The sequence below is a fragment of the Hemitrygon akajei genome, chromosome 31 (genome assembly GCF_048418815.1).
Source record: "Hemitrygon akajei chromosome 31, sHemAka1.3, whole genome shotgun sequence".
NCBI lineage: Eukaryota > Metazoa > Chordata > Chondrichthyes > Myliobatiformes > Dasyatidae > Hemitrygon > Hemitrygon akajei.
The window spans coordinates 3120549-3143087 of NC_133154.1; the positions used below are offsets into that span (position 1 = coordinate 3120549).

Consider the following 22539-nt stretch of genomic DNA (forward strand, 5'->3'; position numbering starts at 1 on the left):
TAGACTGGACTGCCAACACAGATGCCTTGTGCAGGAAGGCACAGAGTCGACTGTACTTCCTAAGAAGGTTGGCGTCATTCAATGTCTGTAGTGAGATGCTGAAGATGTTCTATAGGTCAGTTGTGGAGAGCGCCCTCTTCTTTGTGGTGGCATGTTGGGGAGGAAGCATTAAGAAGAGGGACGCCTCACGTCTTAATAAGCTGGTAAGGAAGGCGGGCTCTGTCGTGGGCAAAGTACTGGAGAGTTTAACATCGGTAGCTGAGCGAAGGGCGCTGAGTAGGCTACGGTCAATTATGGATAACTCTGAACATCCTCTACATAGCACCATCCAGAGACAGAGAAGCAGTTTCAGCAACAGGTTACTATCGATGCAATGCTCCTCAGACAGGATGAAGAGGTCAATACTCCCCAATGCCATTAGGCTTTACAATTCTACCGCCAGGACTTAAGAACTTTTTAAAAGCTATTATTAATGCTTTTTGAGATAGTGATTTAGATGTATATCATATTTTTTACTGAGTTAAGTATTGTATGTAATTAGTTTTGCTACAACAAGTGTATGGGACATTGGAAAAAAGTTGAATTTCCCCATGGGGATGAATAAAGTATCTATCTATCTATCTATCTTAAACAGCTTGGAGTGAATGGATTGGAGTGAAGCCAGCATCTCACACAATGAGACAATACAAGCTGCCAAACAAATACAATAGTATGAGTTATTGAAATCCAAGTTACAGGTGGGGTTGTTAATTGACAGACAATGCCCATTAACCAACAGAAACAGCAGGACAGGAATTCACTGTGTGCACCGCAGCAACCTTGGTCTGAGCCACAGTGCTGAGACTGACCCTCTGCAGGGGTTCTCAACCTGGGGTCCATGGACCCCTTGCTTAATAGTTTTGGTCCATGGCATAAAAAAGGTAGGGAAACCCTGACGTAAAAGAGGGCATAGGACAGAAAAATGTTGGCATAAAAAAAGACTCGACAATAGGGACAGACTCAAGTTCAACTATCTGGCTCAGAAGCACCAGGAGATCTTGATCTGTCTACACAGATTCAACATGCAGTTTCAGATGTACCTTTGACAAGTGGATTACATTATCTACTGACATTATGACATTACATTATGACATCTGGTAATATTGGACAGCTTTTTGAGATGGGTGAAATCAACTCCAGTAAGGAAAAACACTGCCACAAACACAGCAAAAACTCTGAGCAAGGACTACATTCCTAGATGGGGGATTGTCATGTCACATTGACTCCGAACAAGGAATGGGAGTATTTGTCAGGAATTATGTCAATGGGTGGATGCTGAGTTGTTCCTCCATTATCCACATCATCAACAGTTAACAGGGGAAGTGGAACAAAAATGAAATCATCAAACAATGACTGACTAAGGCTACGTCCACACTAGACCGGATAAATCCGTAACCGAAGCTTTTTCTCTTTGTTTTGACCCTCCGTCCACACTGAAACGGCGTTTTCCTCCCCCGAAAATGGAGCTTTTCTAAAACACCCTCCAGAGTGTGTAAATTTGAAAACGCTGGTTGGGCAGAGTAATGTGGACGGGGTAACCGGATATTTTTTAAAACACTGTCATGACGTGCCGGAACAGATGCTGGTGGGAGTGCGGCATTTCATTGTTTTCCTGAACTCAACCCCCTACACACACAACCTAACAATGTCAGAACAGACGGCAACGAGACTGAAGCCAGAAGAGTTAGAAATGTACTCACCAAATACTTTGACCCATAACTTACTGGATAAATAAGTATACTCACTTTGCCTTGCTCATATGAAGGTGGTTTACCTATTTATGCAAGTACTTCTCTGACAATAGATGTGTAACAGCTTAATGTAACATTGTATGGAAATACAAGATAACACTGATGCAGACATATTTTATACATTTAACAAGGTGCTTTATTAATGCAACAGAGTTAATCAGTTTTTCAATGTTCATCGTCAGCCAGGTCATATTTTCCGTGAACTCCCTGTCATGTGTCTCCATATGCTCCAGTATTTGTTTTTTAAGTTTTAAGTCCTCCTGCGCAAGAGCCAACAGCTGTTTGTCATTTGGCAATTTCTAGTTTTTCGAGTCTGGATCTGCACAAACAGTTCACAGCGAGATTCGACATCAAACATGTCACCTGTTTTCTGTAGATGTGTCCTGCGCATGCCCAGGAGGAGGAGATAGGCCCAAATACCCGTTTTAATGTGGACAGAGGTATTTTCAAAAATCTTGGTGTGGAAGCCTATCGTTTTTATGTGAAACCAACGTTTTCAAAATTATCCGGTCTAGTGTGGACATAGCCTAAGTATTACGAGGAAGTACCATGATCTACGGCAACGTCCTATGGTCCTGTGAAGCAGCACAGCAACTCCAAACAAGAAAACTAGATTAAGTTCATCTAAAGTAGTAACAGGGAAATTGAGCCATTACCAGGAGCTTTTGATCTCAGAGAGACTGAAATAAATAACGACTAATGAGTCCTCATAAAAGGTCTCAGGCTTTGATTCTTTATTCCTTTCCACAGATGCTGCCTGACCTGCTGAGTTCCGCCAGCAGTGTGTGTGTGTGTGTGTGTGTTACTCTACATATCATGATATTTAGATTAGTTAACGATTGTATGAAATTAACCCAAAGTATACAGTCTGCTTTCTGCAGTTTGGATTGAACCAACAGAAGTTGGACACATCTTGATTCCAGACGAGTGGGTCCTGATCAAAAAACTACACAACGAGCCACAGAGAGCTTGATGGGAAGGTCCTTATCAATTGTTGATTACTAACTTGCTGGTGAAAGTAAGGGGATGCATGTTAGCCACTGCAAGCAAGCTCATGTGGTGAATGACTAAGACAACAAGTACTGAGGTTTCCATGCCAGTAACCTCTGATTCAGAGCCTACACTGAGCAAATTACGATGCAGCCAGAAGACTTTGAACAGAGTTGATAACTACTAGACATTAAGTTTATTCTGATTGCATATTGTTGTTACATTTTTACCAATTTTATACTTAACATAGGTTCCGCAAGTTTTTCTGACTCTGAATCTTCAGATGTAATGATCCTAAATGTGTGATTTAAGATCAAAGGGGGAGGGGAAATAGATTGGGGAGTAAAATTGTTATTTTCCTTATAGCTTAACTTATGCTTGTTTGCCATAGAGTTACAGAAAAGTACAGTACAGAAACAAGAGTTTTGGCCCATCTAGTTTGTGCTGAAACATTTAAGCTGCCTAGCCACGTTGACCCGCACCCAGACCACGGCCCTCCATACCCCTGCCATCTAGGTACCTATTCAAACTTCTCTTAAATCGAGTCCACATGCACCACTTGTCCTGGCAGCTCATTCCACACTCTCATGTTCCTCTGAATGAAAAGTTTCCCCTCATGTTCCCCTTAAACTTTTCAACCTATCACCTCTAGTTGATGTCCCACCCAACTTCAGTGGAAAAACACTGGTTGTATTTACCCTATTTATACCCCTCATAATTTTGTGTACCTCTATTAAATCTAATTAAATCTCCTCTCAATCTTCTGTGTTCCAAGGAATAAAGTTCAAACCTATTTAGATGTTACTTATAACTCAGGCTCTCAGCAACATCCTTGTAAATTTTCTCTGTATTCTTTCAACCTTATTTACATTTTTATATAAATTGTGAGTTTTTCCGTGGGTACAGTTGCTGCTGTTCCTTTTGCCTTGTTTCTGCTTCCTCTCCTTCCTTGCTCTTGTAATGATTGTAAGCATCAAGCTTATGCCTCATTATTGACTTCTGAACCTCCAAACGGACCACAACTTTGTCATAGTGTTTTGGAGGATTGTGTGCCTCAGTAACCTGGAGAGCTATGTTGGCTGGAGTCAGGGCTTTATGCTTTGGCTCTGGTAGGGTCACCCATGCCAAACAGGTTAAAGGGTAGAGGGCAGATTAAGAGTGGTCTACCGGTCCTCCAGGTTTGGGGGTTCAGCCCAGGGCTAGCAACCTTGACTGGTCAAACAAAATTGTTATGGGAACAGCAATGAAGAATCCTTCTACAACTGTATGTGACAGTGTTCCCAAGTATCCACTAGGCTTCACATAGCTTCTGAAAGGAGGCTACTGATACAATGAAAGAAGATCTGAACACCACTAGAGATAGAGGACCTTCACTGCTGCCCTAAACGCCAGTGGTGTTACAGGCAGTAAGTTAGTTGGCTACTGAAGAACTTTCAGATCGCAAAAGCATCGGGATCCAACAAGCTACACCCCTTCAACTGTTCGGTTCTTGAGCAGCCAACACAACCCTAATCAGTACCTCAGCAGAGCAACCCTTTCCACTTGGCACAATGAATCTGTTCTTTCTTGTAAAAATAGTATATAATTTGTACTTAATTTATGTGAATCCAGCTTATGCAGCATACCTGTGAAGCTGGTTTTGCCTGTACTTGTCAATATAGTGACATTCCACATTGATAAACACAAAACCTTCTGCTTGAAAGGTACAGGGAACGCCAACAATCTCCAAGGAGAGGGTAGGAATTGGTGTTTCAGGACTGGGAATGTTAGGTCAAATTCAGAAAGTCTCAGCAGCACCGTTTCCATCCCCATGGAGGCTGCCTGACCTGCTGAGTGTTTCTGATAGTCTCTGGCTTTGCTTTGGGAATGAAGCCCCTTCCTGTTCTCCATCCCCCATCTCCTATCCCATCCACTCTCCCTCTCCTCCTCTTTATTCTCCATCACCCCTTCTCCTCACTCATCATTCTCTATCTCCCCTCCCCTCCATCTCCTCCTCATAGAACAGAACAGTGCAAGGCCCTAATGTGCTGACCTTCTAACTTACTCCAAGATCAATCTAACCCTCCCCTCCTACATAGTCTTCTGTTTTTCCTTCATCCATGCGCCTATCTAAGAGTCTCTTAACTGTTCCTAATGTATCTGTCTCTGCCACCACCCCTGGCAGTACATTCCATGCACCCACCATTCTGTGTAAAAATTTATGTCTGACAATACCCATACACTTTGTTGGCCAAGAAGAAGAAGAATGGTGACAGACATTTTGTGATGCTCTGCTTGCAGCCACCATTTTGTGAACTGTTTGAACTGATTTCTTGCTCTGGGATAATTTAATCATTGCACTGGATGTGGACACAAGGGAATTTTCTGATATTGACCTACTAAACCCAAGGCCATTCTTAGTCAAGCAGCTATTATGTGGGGGGGGGGGGGGACGTCACGTGATGACATAGGGTTCAGACGTTGGAAATCCAGCTCCCTCGTAAAAAGTAATGAAATAGGGTTTAAATGAAGAAGAGTTAACTAATATCTATTAGAAATTACTTATAAGCAACTCGGGAGTATCTTTTGATATAGCTCCTAAACTGAAACAGAAGAAGCTGTTACTTCAAAGACTGCGCAAATCGGTGGGGAAAAAGGCCTAACCGCTTCGGTGAAGCATCGGACTCAAGTTAGATCTCCTCCTGGCGAAGTGCATGGTACTTCTGATGATGAGGGGAAGGAAGTTGTAGCAATGTCGGCGGTCTCTAAGAAGAAATGGAAGGAACGCATGCGCGAAAGTATGTATGAGAAGATATCAACAGAACTACAAAGCCTAACTACGGCTGGAAGTGGAATTGGATCTGAATCGGAAGGAGAAACAGACTCTTTGGGAAATTCAGAGGAGGAAGAAAAGGAAAAGAAGAAAGAGATTAAAGGAGACATAAAAGATATCCTGAGATATATGACGAATGAATTAAAATCTATAAGAGCAGATATGATGAAAGAATCAAAAGCTACAAGAACAGATATGACGAATGAATTGAAAGCTACAAGAACAGATATAAAAAGGATACAGAATACACTTGATAATGTGGTGGAAAAACAAAAGAAGATGGAGAAGGAAGTTAAAGAGATGGAAGTAAAAGTGGAAGAAAATACTGAAAAAATAGAAAATGATAATTCTGTCTGGATAGCAGAAAGAAAACGGATGCTTGAAAAAATGGATGCGCTTAAGAACTCTAGTAGACGAAATAATATTGAAATTGTTGGTCTTATGGAAGGTACAGAGGGAGAAAATCCAATAAAATTCTTTCAAGATTGGATTCCGAAAATTTTGGAAATGGAAGAAGGAAGTCAAGTAATTGAAATTGAAAGAGCACATAGAGCTTTAAGACCAAGATCTCAACAAGATCAAAATCCAAGATCAATTTTGATAAAATGCTTAAGGTATCAAGATAAAGAAATGATCTTGAAGGCAGCTACTCAGGGTGCCAAAGAGAGAAAAGGGCCATTGATAATAGAAAGGAAAAGAGTTTTTTTTTACCCAGACATAAGTTACAATCTTCTGAAGAGGCGGAAATAATTTAATCCAGTGAAAAAATCTTTATGGGAAAAGGGTTATAAATTTTTATTGAGCTACCCAGCAAAATTGATAATTTTTCTGGAAAATGGAGAAAGAAATTTTTTTGTTGACTACCGGAAAGTAGAGAAATTTGTACAAGAACTACCCGATGTTCATGAAGAGGACTAATGAATTATAGAAATGAAATGGACTTATGATGAAGATTAAAATAAGGATGGACTTGATGGACATTTATAAAGAAAAAATAGTCGAAGAGAATTAATTGGGAGTAGAGATATTAATTACTTTCTTTTTTTTCATTAATATATATGTTTTTTTTCTTTCTTTTTGCGGGGGAGCTGGAGGAGCTCCTGATCGACGGCTGCGAGTTTCACGTGTACAATCATGGCGATTGCCATGACCCGTAAAATGGGGGGGGGGATAATGTTGTGTTCTTTTTATTCGCAACATTAGTGGGGGGGTATTTTTTTTAATATATTAGTTATCTTTTTTATATTTTTCTTTTTTTATGCCTGGATGGTTGGGGAGAGACTCATAACAACATGGAGAATTTTAAAGAGTTCCCAAGGTATTATGAATGACTAATTTGCTTAATTTATTAAGTTTTAATGTTAATGGATTAATGGGCCTGTGAAAAGAAAGAGAGTTTTAACATATATTAAGAAAATGAAAGGAGATGTAGCTTTTTTACAAGAAACGCATTTAACAGAAACAGAACATAAGAAATTAAAGAGAGATTGGGTTGAAAATGTTATTGCAGCTTCATTTAATTCAAAATCGAGAGGAGTTGCAATTTTGGTTAATAAGTCTTTACCAATTAAAATACAAAATGTAATAATTGATTCTGGGGGGAGATATGTAATTATACATTGTCAATTTTTTTCAGAATTATGGACTTTTATGAATATTTATGCACCAAATGAAAATGATACAAAATTTATACAAGAAGTCTTTTTGAAATTGGCTGATGTACATGATAAAATATTAATAGGTGGAGATTTTAATTTTTGTTTGGATCCAGTTTTGGATAGGTCAACTAAAGTTGCTACAAAATCAAAAGTAACAAAATTAACTTTATCATTAATGAAAGAATTAAACCTGATTGGTATATGGAGAAAAATGAATCCAAGAGAGAGAGATTATTCATTTTATTCAAATAGACATAAAACTTATTCAAGGATTGATTTTTTTTATTATCAAAAAATATTCAAGATAGAGTGAAAAGTGTGAAATATAAAGCAAGAATACTGTCAGATCATTCTCCCTTGATAATGACAATGATAATGATGGATAAGGAGGAATCGATTTATAGATGGAGATTTAATTCAATTTTATTAAAACGTCAAGATTTTTGTGATTTTATGAAAAAACAAATTCAGTTTTTTTTGGATACAAATTTACATTCAGTATAGGATAAAATTGTATTATGGGAAGCGATGAAAGCATATTTAAGGGGTCAGATTATAAGTTATACATCTAAAATCAAGAAGGAATACACAGCAGAAATAGATCAGTTGGAAAAAGATATTATAAAGTTAGAAAAAGAATCTCAAAGACACATGACAGAAGAAAAACGAAGACAACTTGTTAACAAAAAATTACAATATAATACACTCCAGACATATCGTATAGAAAAAGTAATTATGAGAACTAAACAGAAATATTATGAACTAGGTGAAAGATCACATAAAATTCTTGCTTGGCAGTTGAAAACAGAACAGGTTTCTAAAACAATAAATGCAATTAGAACAAGTGTAAACAAGGTTACTTATAAGCCTTTAGAAATTAATGAAACTTTAAAAAAATTTTTATACTGAACTACATCAATTAGAATCAAAAAATAAGATTACTGAGATAGATAAATTTTTATCACAAATAACCCTTCCAAAATTAAATTTCGAAGAACAGAAAGGATTAGATATGCCTTTTACATTGAAAGAGGTTGAAGAAGCTTTAGGATCACTTCAGAGTAATAAATCTCCAGGAGAAGATGGCTTTCCTCCTAAGTTTTATAAAAAAATTTAAAGATTTATTAATTCCTCCTTTTATGGAATTAATATATCAAGTGGAAAGAATGCATAAACTCCCACAATCTTTTTTAACAGCGATCATAACTGTACTGCCAAAAAAAGATAGAGATCCTTTAAAACCAGCATCATATAGGCCTATTTCTTTGTTGAATACAGACTATAAAATAATAGCAAAAATTTTATCTAATGGAATATCTAAATATTTACCAAAATTAATACATATGGACCAAACAGGTTTTATTAAAAATAGACAATCAATGGATAATATAACCCGGTTAATTAGTATAATTCATTTGGCACAAAAAAAGAGAGGAAATGAGTGTGGCAGTTGCTTTGGATGCAGAAAAAGCATTTGATAGATTGGAATGGGATTTTTTATTTAAGGTATTGGAAAAATATGAATTAGGAAAATCTTTTATACAATGGATTAAAATTCTAAATACTAATTCTCAAGCTAAAATAGTTACAAATGGTCAGATTTCAACACCATTTTGTTTAACAAGGTCAACTAGACAAGGCTGCCCATTATCACCTGCTTTAGAACCATTAGCTGAATTAATTAGAACAGATTCAGATATTGAGGGCTTTAGAGTTAATCAAGAAGAATATAAGATTAACTTATTTGCTGATGATGTTTTGATTTACTTAAGAAACCCATTGCAATCTTTGCAAAGATTATCTTTTAGATTGGAAGAATATGGGGAAGTATCGGGTTATAAAGTAAATTGGGATAAAAGTGAAATTTTACCCCTTACCAATGGAAATTATAATCAATGCCGATTAGCAACTCAATTTCGATGGTCAATAAATGGGATAAAATATTTAGGTATTAGAGTTAATAATGATGTAAAAAATTTATATAAACAAAATTATTTGCCATTATTTAAAAAAAATAACAGAGGATCTTGATAAATGGATGATATTACCAATAACATTAATAGGTAGAGTTAATGTTGTAAAAATGAATATATTTCCTAGATTGCAATATTTATTTCAAACTCTACCAATACAATTACCTCAGAAGTTTTTTCAAGAACTGAATAAATATGTAAGGAAATTTCTTTGGAAAGGAAAGATGTCAAGCATATCATTGGAAAAATTAACATGTAAATTTGATTTAGGAGGGTTACAACTTCCAAACTTTAAGAATTATTATAAAGCAAATCAACTTAGATTTATTGTGTCTTTTTTTGATGAAGAAAAACCGGCATGGATTAGAATAGAATTAGATAAGATAGGAGAAAATACACCAGAAGATTTTATATATAAATGGGAATCCAAATGGATACGGGAAAAAAAAGAATCTCCTATATAAGACATTTGATTGATTTATGGAATAAGGTAAATATGGATGATGAGATAAAGAAATCTTTATTAGCAAAAAGGACTTTAATTCAAAATAGGCTTATTCCTTTTACAATGGATAATAAACTTTTACATAATTGGTTTCAAAAGGGGATTAAATATATAGGTGACTGTTTTGAAGGAGGTATATTGATGTCGTTTGATCAATTAAAAAATAAATATCAAATATCAAATAACACTCTTTTCTGTTATTTTCAATTAAAAGCTTATTTACGAGAAAAGCTGGGACAAACAATGTTGATGCCAAAACCTAGTGAAATAGAAATATTAATTCAGAAAGGAAAAATTAAAAAATTTACATCTTGCATGTATAATTTGATTCAAAAGCAGACAATTAAATTAGGAATTCATAAATCAAGACAAAAATGGGAATCTGATCTGAATGTTAAAATTGATGGAAAAAATTGGTCAAGATTATGTTCTGATAGTATGAGAAATACAATAAATGTTCGACTTAGATTAATACAATATAATTTTTTACATCAATTATATATAACACCACAGAAAATAAATAGATTAAATTCAAATATGTCTGACCAATGTTTTCGATGTAAACAAGAAATTGGTACTTTTTTACATTCTACTTGGTCTTGTTCTAAAATTCAACCATTTTGGATTAATTTAAGATTTTTATTGGAACAAATTATTGGAGTACAACTTCCACATAGTCCATTGCTATTTTTATTAGGAGACATTGAAGGGACAATAACGAAATTTAAATTGAATAAGTATCAGAAAAAATTTATAAAAATTGCTTTGGCAGTAGCCAAAAAAGTTATCGCAGTTACTTGGAAATCTGATTAAAATTTAACTATGGATCGTTGGAATAATGAAATACATAGTTGTATTCCATTTGAAAAAAATTACGTATAATTTAAGAAATGAATATGAGATATTTTTGAAAATTTGGTCACCATACTTACGAAAGATAGGATTAGATACATAGGTCCTTTGAAGATAAAATTATAGTAATTGGGAAAAGTGAAAATAAATATCAAAATTATTTTGAACTCCATGGAACATGTGGGGATCCTCCGATATCCAGGCAACCTTTCTTCCCTTTTTTTTCTTTTTCTTTAGATAAGGGTTAAGGGGAGGGGGGGAGGGTTAATATCACTTTTCTTACTATGTTATTATTACATTTATTCTTGTAATTTCTAAAATTCAATAAATAAATAATATTTTTAAAAAGCAGCTATTATGTAAATGTAGGTTTGTAGGAGCAGTGTTATGTCATCTCACTAAAATCAGTGCCTGGTTCACCTGCTTTGAACCACTCAGTTGAAAAGAACAAAAAGCACAAGACTGAGGGCAAATGCAGGGTCAGAGCCAATAAGGAAGTGACCCAGATCAATCATAGAGTAATAGGTTCAGCATGGGAACAGGCCCTTCAGCCCATCTAGTCCATGCCAAGCTATTCAAACTGCCCTCTTACATAGATGTACACTGGGAGCATAGCTCTCCATGCCCCGACCATCCATGTACCTTTCCAACCTTCTCTTAAACATTGAAGTTGAGTTTGCATGCACCACTTGTGCTGGTTATTCGCTCCACATCTCACAACCCTCTGAGTGAAGAAGTTCTCCTCATGGTCTCCTTAAACTTTTCACCCATGTCGTCCCATCCAACCTCAGTGGAAAAAGCCTGATTGCATTTACAGTATCTATACCCCTCATAATTTTGTATATCTCTATCAAACTTTCTCTCAATCTTCCATTTTACAATGAATAAAGTCCTAACCTGTCCAATCATTCTACATAACTCGGGTCCTCCAGAGCCAGCAACATCCTTGTGCATTTCCTCTTCCTATGTTATATGCACCTCCTCTGCAGAGAGATTGAGATTGAAATGCAACAATTGAACTGTTTTAAAAGTAAGGAGCTTCGAATGCAAAGCAGCAACAACAGTCCGGAGACCAACAATCGCAGATGTAGAGGACCCCACCAACATGTGGAGATTAGATCGGGACCACAAGGAATACCCAGCCAGTGTGGACTTCTTTTCCGGGTATTGCATTTTTGACTGTTCATGGAAGATTAGGGAAACTGGGTAGCTGTGCACGCAGATATTCGGTTGTGTAAATTCACATGCTTCCAGTTGAAACAATAAAGGTTCTTGTCAGTAGATACAGATTCTCTCTGTGCCTGTTCATTATTGCTGAGGGGTTATCTTCGTAACGTCTTTTCTCCAATCACCTTAAAATGATGCCCTCTCATGTTAGCCATTCCTGCCCTAGGTAAAAGGTGCTGGCTGTCTACTACACCTCTTCACCTCTCATCTCCTGTTACTCCAAAGCCCTCACTCACTCAACAATTCCTCAGGAAACATACTGTCCTGGTAAATCTCCTCTGCACCCTCTAAAGCTTTCACATCCTTTCTGACCAGAGATTTATACAGCTGCAGCACTACCTTGTGGTGCTTTTCCCCTTCGTCATAACGCTTTCTAGTACCAGCACGGGTGTGTGCGCGCAAGAGTGAGAGAGAGAGAAAGAGAGACGTTCTCTGTCCCTCTTCTTTCAACATTTCTCTCCTCTTCCCTCCCGACAGCGGTCTTTCCAATCCCTCGTTCTCTCTCCCGCTCTGTCCCCTCCCCCCCTCTCTAACCCCTTCCTTACCAGTATTCAGAGACCCCAGGTCCGGGTTCGATTGCAGGTCGAATACGCGGATCTCTGCGATGTCCTGCTCATGTTCGGCTAGAAGGCGCACCAGGTGGCAGCCGAGGAAGCCGGAGCCTCCGGTCACCATGTACACCAGACCCGGCTCCGTTCGCATCCCGTCCCGCTCCGATCAGCTGCTATGACTGATCGCAGGGGCGGCAGGAGCACATCCCAATGGAAGGGAGGGAAGGGGCGGGGAAAGGAGGAGTTCCCTCTCCCACTCTCTAATCTCCCGTTTCCTAAAAACACAACTCGGCAGAGAGCACGAACAGGATAAACAAGGCAGGCTTTGACGTCAGTGACCCCGAGGCCTTGAACTATCTCAGCTGCTGATGGGCGCAGCGTCAGGCTGCGAGAGGCACCGTTGGGAAATGGAGGGGTTCGTCGAGGGGGCAGGTAGGAGGATAAAGTGGCTAGAGGGGCGGTTACCCCACCCAGAGGCTGAGATCACTGACGGCACTTGGTCATCGACTCAGAATCAGGAATCAGGTTTGTTATCATTGACATCTGTCCTGAAGTTTGATTTGTGACAAAATTATAAAAATTACTACAAGTTGCCCATAAATAAATAAACAAACAAAACTTGCGAAAGAGGAACAGTGATGAAGTGTTCAGAGATCTGATGATGGAAGGGGAATCTCACCTGGTCCCTCAACATCAGCTCCACAGCAAAGAAAGCCCAGCAGCGTCTCTACTTTCTGCAAAGGCTGAGGGAAGTCCATCTCCCACCCACTCCCCATCCTCATCACATTCTACAGGGGTTGTATTGAGAGCATCCTGAGCAGCTGCATCACTGCCTGGTTCGGAAGTTGCACCATCTCAGATCGCAAGACCCTGCAAGGGAGAGTGAGGTCAGCTGAGAAGATCATCGGGGTCTCTCTTCCCGCCATCATGGACATTTACAGTACATTAAGGAAACAGCATTATGAAGGACCCCACACAGCCCTCATACAAACTCTTCTCCCTCCTGACATCTGGGAAAAGGCACCGAAGTACTTGGGCTCTCACGACCAGACTATGTAACAGTTTCTTCCCCCAGGCTATCAGACTCCTCAATACCCAGCACCTGGACTGACTGACACCTTGCCCTATTGTCCTGTTTATTATTTATTGTAATGCCTGCACTGTTTGTGCACTTTATGCAGTCCTGGGTAGGTCTGTAGTCTAGTGTTTTTTTTCCTGTGTTTTTTTTAATGTAGTTCAGTCTAGTTTTGTACTGTGTCATATAACACCTCGGTCCTGAAAAACGTTGTCTCGTTTTTACTATGTACTGTACCGGCAGTTATGGTCAAAATGACAATAAAAGTGACTTAACTTAACTTAAGTGAAGAAACTGTTTCTAAATGCGTGTCTTCAGGCTTTTGTACCTCCAGTCTGCTGGCAGCAACAGAAAGGAGGCATGTTCTGGCTGGTGAGAGTCCTTCATGATGGATGCACCCTTTTTCTGCCACTGGGTCTTCAGATTCCCTCAATGGTGAGGAGGCTTGAGCTGTGTTGGAGTTGGCCGAGTCTACGACCCTCTGCAGCCCCTTATGATCCTGTGCAGTGCCCCCAGTGGTCAGAATGCTCTCCACCATCCATCTGTGGCATTTGCAAAAGCCTAGCTGACATACCCAATCTCCTCAAACTCCCAATGAAGTATGTAGAGCTGCCGGCGCACCCTCTTCCTGGTTGCATCAATATGTTGGGCCCAGGATAGATCTTCTGAGATGGTGGCATGCAGGAGCGTGAAGCTGCTCACCCTTTCCATTGCTGACCTCTCGATGTGTGTTTTTTGGACTTTCCCTTCCTAAAGTCCACAACTAGTTCCTTGGACTTAGATGACATTGAGCACAACGTTGATATTATGACATTCCTCAACCAGCTGATCTTTTTCACTCCCGATGCTCTTCGTCACCATCTGAAATTTTGTCAGCAACAGTTGTGTTATCGGAAAGGTTATAGATGTGACTGAGCTGTGCCTAATCCCACAGTTATGTGTGTGGAGACTAGAGCACTGGGCTAGGCATGGTCAATAACAATTGCCAATGTGGTAGATGGTTTATTATTGGCACTCCTTCACTCCTCTCCTCCTCCTTCCCTCTCCTTCACCCCCCCTCACTTCTGATTTTCTCTCTCTCTCCCCCCCTTCTGATTGTCCCTCTCTTCCTTTAGGTCATTCTCCCTCCTTCTGTCACTCTCTCTTTCACCCACCCACACCGGACATTCTATCTTCTCCCTTCTCAAAATATTCCAACAGATTTGCCAGACAAGACTTTCCCCTGAGGAAACCATGCTGACTTTGATCCATTTTATCTAATGCCTCCAGGTACCCTGAAACCTTACCCTTAATAATAGAGTCCAACGTTTTTTCCAACCAGTGAAGTCAGGCTAACTGGCCTATAATTTCCTGTCACCAATCACAACCTCGCCATCAAACTGGTGGACAAAAGGGGTGCTGAGATCACTCTCTTTGTGAGCCCCTTGTCTATTCATCCCTCCCTACTAATATCCCTCCTGGCACTTATCCCTGCAGGCGACCCCTCCACCCACACCTCCATTCAGGACCCCAAACAGTCCATCTGGGTAAGGGAACATTTTACCTGCAAATTTGTTGGGATCATCTAAAGTGTCTGGTACTCTTGATGCAACCTCATCTACATTGGTGAGAACCATCATAAATTGGGAGACTGCTTCCTCGAGCACCCCACTCTTATCTGCAAAATGTGGATTTCCCCGTTGGCCAACCATTTTGATTCCTGTCCCCATTCCCATTCTGATATGTTAGTTCTCATCTGCTACGATGAGGACACTCACAGGTTGGAGGAACACCACCTTACATTTCACCTGGGTTGCCTCCAACCTGATGGCATGAACATTGATTTCTCCTTCTGGTAATTTTTTTTCTCCCCCTTTACCTTCCCTCTTCTTCTGTTCCTCAATCTGGCCTTTTACCCCTTCTCTTCACCTGCCTATCACCTTCCCTGGTGCCTTTCCTTCCCTTTCTCCCATGGTCCACTCTCCTCTCCTATCAGATCCCTTCTTCTCCAGACCTTTGTTTTTTTCCCCATCTATCACCTCGCAGTTTCTTACTTCATACTTCCTCCCTCACCTACCTGGCTTCATCAATTACCTTCTAGCTTGTCCTCTTCCCACCTCACCTTCCTATTGTGGCATCCTCCCTTGTCCTTTCCAGTCCCGAGGACAGGTCTCGGCCTGAAACGTTGACTGTTTATTCATCTCCACAGATGCTGCTCGATCTGCTGAGTTTCTCCAGCATTTTGTGTGTGACGTGTGGCAGGAGTGCAAACAGTTCTGTAAACAGACACATGGACCTCGATCCTATTTATGAACAGATGTGGCTAAAATTCCAGACCACAGCACACATAAATTCACCACTCAACTAATCAGTGACAGCATCCCCACGTGACAATTGAGTTCCCAAAAATTGGCAAGCATGTAAAGGCCAAGCCTTCAGAGGAAAACAGAGCAAAAAAAGTGAGGTAGTGTTCATGAGTTCATTGCCCGTTCAGAAATCTGACGGTAGAGGGGAAGCAGCTTTCCTCCAACATCGAGTGTTTGTCTTCTGGCTCTTATACCTCTCCCCTGGTGGTGGCAATGAGAACAGAGCAGTGTGTGTGTGTGAGTGTGAGTGTGTGTGTGTGTGTCTGTGTGTATATGTGAATGTGTGTGTGTATGCGAGTGTGTATATGTGAGTGTGTGTGTATGTGTGTGTCTGTGTATATGTGAGTGTGTCTGTGTATATGTGAGTGTGTGTGTGTATATGTGAGTGTGTGTGTGTGTGTGTGTGTGTGTGTGTCTGTGTATATGTGAGTGTGTGTGTATATGTGTCTGTGTCTGTGTCTGTGTGTGTGTGTGTGTATATGTGAGTGTGTGTGTATATGTGTCTGTGTCTGTGTCTGTCTGTGTCTGTGTGTGTGTGTGTGTATATGTGAGTGTGTGTGTATATGTGTCTGTGTCTGTGTCTGTCTGTGTCTGTGTGTGTGTGTGTGTATATGTGAGTGTGTGTGTATATGTGTCTGTGTCTGTGTCTGTGTGTGTGTGTGTGTCCTTAACTCCCGGTGGAGTCGTCGGGGCGCCATCATGACAAGCTTTTTGCACCGATCTTTTTGGTGATTGTTCATCGTACGGCGTGTTTTGGGCATCTGAAACCTGGCGGAGCCCAACCCTCTCCAGGTTTTTTTAGGAGGTCGAGTTGCTGGCTCGACACTCAACCCAGGACTACAAGGGAGCCAGCCGGATTCGAACTCGGGACCTCTCGCCCCGAAGTACAGCTGATGCCACCAGCGTCCTGTGTGATGGGACCCCTTACTTTTCAGACATCGTCTTTTGAAGATGTCCTCGATGACGGAGAGCCTAGCACCCATGATGGAGCTGATAGTGCTTGCAACCGTCTGCAGCTGTCCCCGATCATCTCAGTGCCCCGTCCCATACGAGACGGTGATGTAGCCTGCTCTCCAGGGTACATCTGTAGAAATTTGCGTGAATATTTGCTGACAGACCAGACCAAATCAAGACGTACAAAAAAGCTGGATGAACTCAGCAGGTCGGGCAGCATCCGTTACTCCACAAACTCTGTAGAGGGAATCCGCGGAGAGCCAATGGAATCCAATGAGTGCCGACAGAATCCACGGAGCGCAGACGGAATCCACAGAGAGTAGAGAAAATCCACGAAATGTAGATAGAATGCACGGAGAGTAGAGAGAATTCACAGTGTGGACAGAATCCAGAATCTACGGAGTGAATAGCGGGGAGTGGAGATGGAGGAACCGTGTCTGCTGCCAGTTGAATCCAGAATCTACGGAGTGAACAGCGGGGAGTGGAGATGGAGGAACCGTGTCTGCTGCCAGTTGAATCCAGAATCTACGGAGTGAACGGCGGGGAGTGGAGATGGAGGGGCCGTGTCTGCTGCCAGTTGAATCCAGAATCTACAGAGTGAACAGCGGGGAGTGGAGATGGAGTGAACAGCGGGGAGTGGAGAGGAGTGAACAGCGGGGAGTGGAGAGGAGTGAACAGCGGGGAGTGGAGAGGAGTGAACAGCGGGGAGTGGAGATGGAGTGAACAGCGGGGAGTGGAGAGGAGTGAACAGCGGGGAGTGGAGAGGAGTGAACAGCGGGGAGTGGAGAGGAGTGAACAGCGGGGAGTGGAGATGGAGTGAACAGCGGGGAGTGGAGAGGAGTGAACAGCGGGGAGTGGAGAGGAGTGAACAGCGGGGAGTGGAGATGGAGGGGCCGTGTCTGCTGCCAGTTGAATCCAGAATCCACGGAGTGTACAGCGGGGAGTGGAGATGGAGGGGCCGTGTCTGCTGCCAGTTGAATCCAGAATTTACGGAGTGAACGGCGGGGAGTGGATATTGGATCACATTTGATCATGCCTGTATGGAGTTCCTCCTGCTATGTTTTTAAAACAATGTGAAAGGATACATATAATAATTAATTAACAGAATTAAGGAATGGAGATGGAGGAACCGTGTCTGCTGCGAGTTGAATCCAGAATCTACGGAGTGAACAGCGGGGAGTGGAGATGGAGGAACCGTGTCTGCTGCCAGTTGAATCCAGAATCTACGGAGTGAACAGCGGGGAGTGGAGATGGAGGAACCGTGTCTGCTGCCAGTTGAATCCAGAATCTACGGAGTGAACAGCGGGGAGTGGAGATGGAGGAACCGTGTCTGCTGCCAGTTGAATCCAGAATCTACGGAGTGAACAGCGGGGAGTGGAGATGGAGGGGCCGTGTCTGCTGCCAGTTGAATCCAGAATCTACAGAGTGAACAGCGGGGAGTGGAGATGGAGTGAACAGCGGGGAGTGGAGAGGAGTGAACAGCGGGGAGTGGAGATGGAGTGAACAGCGGGGAGTGGAGAGGAGTGAACAGCGGGGAGTGGAGAGGAGTGAACAGCGGGGAGTGGAGAGGAGTGAACAGCGGGGAGTGGAGAGGAGTGAACAGCGGGGAGTGGAGATGGAGTGAACAGCGGGGAGTGGAGAGGAGTGAACCGTGTCTGCTGCCAGTTGAATCCAGAATCTACGGAGTGAACAGCGGGGAGTGGAGAGGAGTGAACAGCGGGGAGTGGAGATGGAGTGAACAGCGGGGAGTGGAGATGGAGTGAACAGCGGGGAGTGGAGATGGAGTGAACAGCGGGGAGTGGAGAGGAGTGAACAGCGGGGAGTGGAGAGGAGTGAACAGCGGGGAGTGGAGATGGAGTGAACAGCGGGGAGTGGAGATGGAGTGAACAGCGGGGAGTGGAGAGGAGTGAACAGCGGGGAGTGGAGATGGAGTGAACAGCGGGGAGTGGAGAGGAGTGAACAGCGGGGAGTGGAGATGGAGTGAACAGCGGGGAGTGGAGAGGAGTGAACAGCGGGGAGTGGAGAGGAGTGAACAGCGGGGAGTGGAGATGGAGTGAACAGCGGGGAGTGGAGAGGAGTGAACAGCGGGGAGTGGAGAGGAGTGAACAGCGGGGAGTGGAGAGGAGTGAACAGCGGGGAGTGGAGATGGAGTGAACAGCGGGGAGTGGAGATGGAGTGAACAGCGGGGAGTGGAGAGGAGTGAACAGCGGGGAGTGGAGAGGAGTGAACAGCGGGGAGTGGAGAGGAGTGAACAGCGGGGAGTGGAGATGGAGTGAACAGCGGGGAGTGGAGAGGAGTGAACAGCGGGGAGTGGAGAGGAGTGAACAGCGGGGAGTGGAGAGGAGTGAACAGCGGGGAGTGGAGAGGAGTGAACAGCGGGGAGTGGAGAGGAGTGAACAGTGGGGAGTGAAGATGGAGGAACCGTTTCTGCTGCCAGTTGTGGGCAACACCGCCACCCAGTGGTGATACCCCGCGATTACATTGAATTTAGTGGCGTCATTGTGCGGAGATTACAGAGAAATCGGGGAGGATTACAGATAATCTTCTCAACACAGATCAGTGTAAAGTGATGCATTTAGGAAAATCAAACCTGTATTGGACTGGTAGGGGACTAGAGAGTGTAATGGAACAGAGGAAATTCGGAATACAGGTGCACATATGAGAAAATAGTGGTGTAGTGGACTTCGAAGCGAATAGAAACATAGAAAACCCAAAGCATAATACAGGCTCCTTAATTCGAAGCACCTTAAAACGGTGCCCTCTCGTGATAGCCATTGCAGCCCTGGGGAAAAGCCTCTGACTATCCACAGGCACAATGCCTTTCATCACCACTGGTCACTGCTACTGCCACTGGTCACCGAATTATAGGAAAGATGTCAACAAAATAGAAAGAGTACATAGGAGGTTTACTAGAATGTTACCTGGGTTTCAGCACCGAAGTTGCAGGGAAAGGTTGAACAAGTTAGGTCTTTATTCTTTGGAGCGTAGAAGGTTGAGGGGGGGACTTGATAGAGGTATTTAAAATTATGAGGGGGGTAGATAGAGTTGATGTGGATAGGCTTTTTTCCATTGGGAATAGGGGAGATTCAAACAAGAGGACATGAGTTGAGAGTTAAGGGGCAAAAGTTTAGGGGTAACACGAGGGGTAACTTCTTTACTCAGAGAGTGGTAGCCGTGTGGAACGAGCTTCCAGTAGAAGTGGTAGAGGCAGGTTCGGTATTGTCATTAAAAAAAAAATTGGATAGGTATAGGGACAGGAAAGGAATGGAGGGTTATGGGCTGAGTGCAGGTCAGTGGGACTAGGTGAGAGTAAACGGTCGGCACGGACTAGAAGGGCCGAGATGGCCTGTTTCCGTGCTGTAATTGTTATATGGTTATATCTTATACACCTCCATCAGTCACCTCTCATCCTCTGTCGCTCAAGGAGAAAAGGCCAAGTTCACTCAACCTATTCTCATAAGGCATGCTCCCCATTCAGGCAACATCCTTGTAAATCTCCTCTGCACCCTTTCTATGGCTTCCACATCCTTCCTGTAGTGAGGCGACCAGAACTGAGCACAGTACTGCAAGTGGGGTCTGATCAGGGTCCTATATAGCTGTAAAATTACCTCTCAGGTCTTAAGCTCAATCCCATGGTTGATGAAGGCCAATGCACCGTATGCCTTCTTAACCACAGAGTCAACCTGCGCAGCTGCTTTGAGCTTCCTATGGACTCGGACCCCAAGATGCCTCTGATCCTCCACACTGCCAAGAGCCTTACCATTAATACTACATTCTGCCATCGTATTTGACCTTCCAAAATGAACCATCTTACACTCATCTGGGTTGAACTCTCAATCTGGATTGCCACTTCTCAGCCCAGTTTTGCATCCTATCAATGTTCTGTTGTAACCCCTGACAGCTCTCCACACTATCCACAATACCCCCAACCTTTGTGTCATCAGCAAACTTACTAACCCATCCCTCCACTTCCTCATCCAGGTCATTTATAAAAATCACGAAGAGGAGGGGTCCTAGAACAGATACCTGAGGCACACCACTGTTCACTGACCTCCATGCAGATTATGATCCATCTATAGCCTTCTGTGGGCAAGCCATTTCTGGATCTGCAAAGCAAGGTTCCTTTGGATGCCATGCCTCCTTACTTTCTCAATAAGCCTTGCATGGGGAACCTTATCAAATGCCTTTTTGAAATCCATACACACTACATCTACTGTTCTACCTTCATCAATGTGTTTAGTCACATCCTCAAAAAATTCAATCAGGTTTGTAAGGCATGACCTGCCTTTGACAAAGCCATGCTGACTATTCCTAATCATATTATACCTCTCCAAATGTTCATAAATCCTGCCTCTCAGGATCTTCTCCATCAATTTACCAACCACTGAAGTAAGACTCACTGGTTTGTAATTTCCTGGGCTATCTCTACTGGCTTTTTTAAAGCTATTATTAATGCTTTTGAATTAGTGATTTAGATGCATATCATATTATTACTGAGTTAAGTATTGTATGTAATGAGTTTTTGCTACAACAAGTGTATGGGACATTGGAAAAAATGTTGAATTTCCCCATGGGGATGAATAAAGTATCTATCTATCTATCTATCTATCTATCCTCCAGAACCTCTCCTGTCCCCATTGATGATGCAAAGATCATTGTCAGAGGCTCAGCAGTCATCTCCCTTGCTTCCCACAGTAGCCTGGGGTACATCTCATCCGGTTCTGGTGACTTATCCAACTTGATGCTTTCCAAAAACTCCAGCACAAGCTCTTTCTTAATGTCTATATGCTCAAGCTTTTCAGTCCACTGTACAATCCTTACAATCCCCAAGGTCCTTCTCTGCAGTGAATACTGAAGCAAAGTATTCATCAAGTATCTCTCTTATTTCCTCCGGTTCCATACACACTTTCCCACTGTCACACTTGATTGGTCCTATTCTCTCACATCTTATCCTCTTGCTCTTCACATACTTGCAGAACGCCTTGGGGTTTTCCTTAATCCTGTCCACCAAGGCCTTCTCATGGTCCCTTCTGGCTCTCCTAATTTCCTTCTTAAGCTCGTTCCCGCTAGCCTTATGATCTTCTCGATCTCTAACATTACCTAGTTCTCTGAACCTTTCATAAGCTTTTCTCTTTGACTAGATTTACTACAGCCTTTGTACACTATGATTCCTGTACACTACCATCCTTTCCCTGTCTCATTGGAATGTACCTATGCGGAACTCCACACAAATATCCCCTGAATATTTGCAACATTTCTGCTGTACATTTCCATGAGAACATCTGTTCCCACTTTATGCTTCCAAGTTCTTGCCTGATAGCTTCATATTTCCCCTTACTCCAATTAAACACTTTCCTAACTTGTCTGTTCCTATCCCTCTCCAATGCTATGATAAAGGAGATAGCATTGTGATCACTATCTCCAAAATGCTCTCCCATTGAGAGACTTGACAACTGACCAGGTTCATTTCCCGATACCAGATCAAGTACAGCCTCTCCTCTTGTAGGCTTATCTACATATTGAGTCAGGAAACCTTCCTGAACACACCTAACAAGCTCCATCCCATCTAAACTCCTTGCACTAGGGAAATGTCAAACTATATTCAGGAAATTAAAATCTCCCACCTTGACAACTATTATTATTGCACCTTTCCAGAATCTGTCTCCCTCTCTGCTCCTTGATATCCCTATTACTATTGGGTAGTCTATAAAAAAAATACCCAGTAGAGTTATTGACCCTCTCCTGTTCCTAACTTCCACCCACAGAGACTCTGTAGACAATCCCTCCATGACTTCCTCCTTTTCTTC

General features: G+C 42.2%; 1 protein-coding gene across 2 annotated transcripts in view; it reads right to left on the reverse strand.

Annotated features, from left to right (window-relative positions):
* hsd3b7 (hydroxy-delta-5-steroid dehydrogenase, 3 beta- and steroid delta-isomerase) overlaps positions 1-12644 on the reverse strand; it is a 65048-nt gene extending 52404 nt beyond the window's left edge. The window contains exon 1 of one of the 2 annotated variants that reach the window (XM_073033367.1): positions 12353-12644. In XM_073033367.1, coding sequence (XP_072889468.1) covers positions 12353-12509 — 157 coding nt within the window. In that variant the 5' untranslated portion in view covers positions 12510-12644. The remainder of the gene's footprint in view (positions 1-12352) is intronic. The other variant, XM_073033366.1, reaches the window with a different exon arrangement.
* Positions 12645-22539: the final 9895 nt, after the last annotated feature.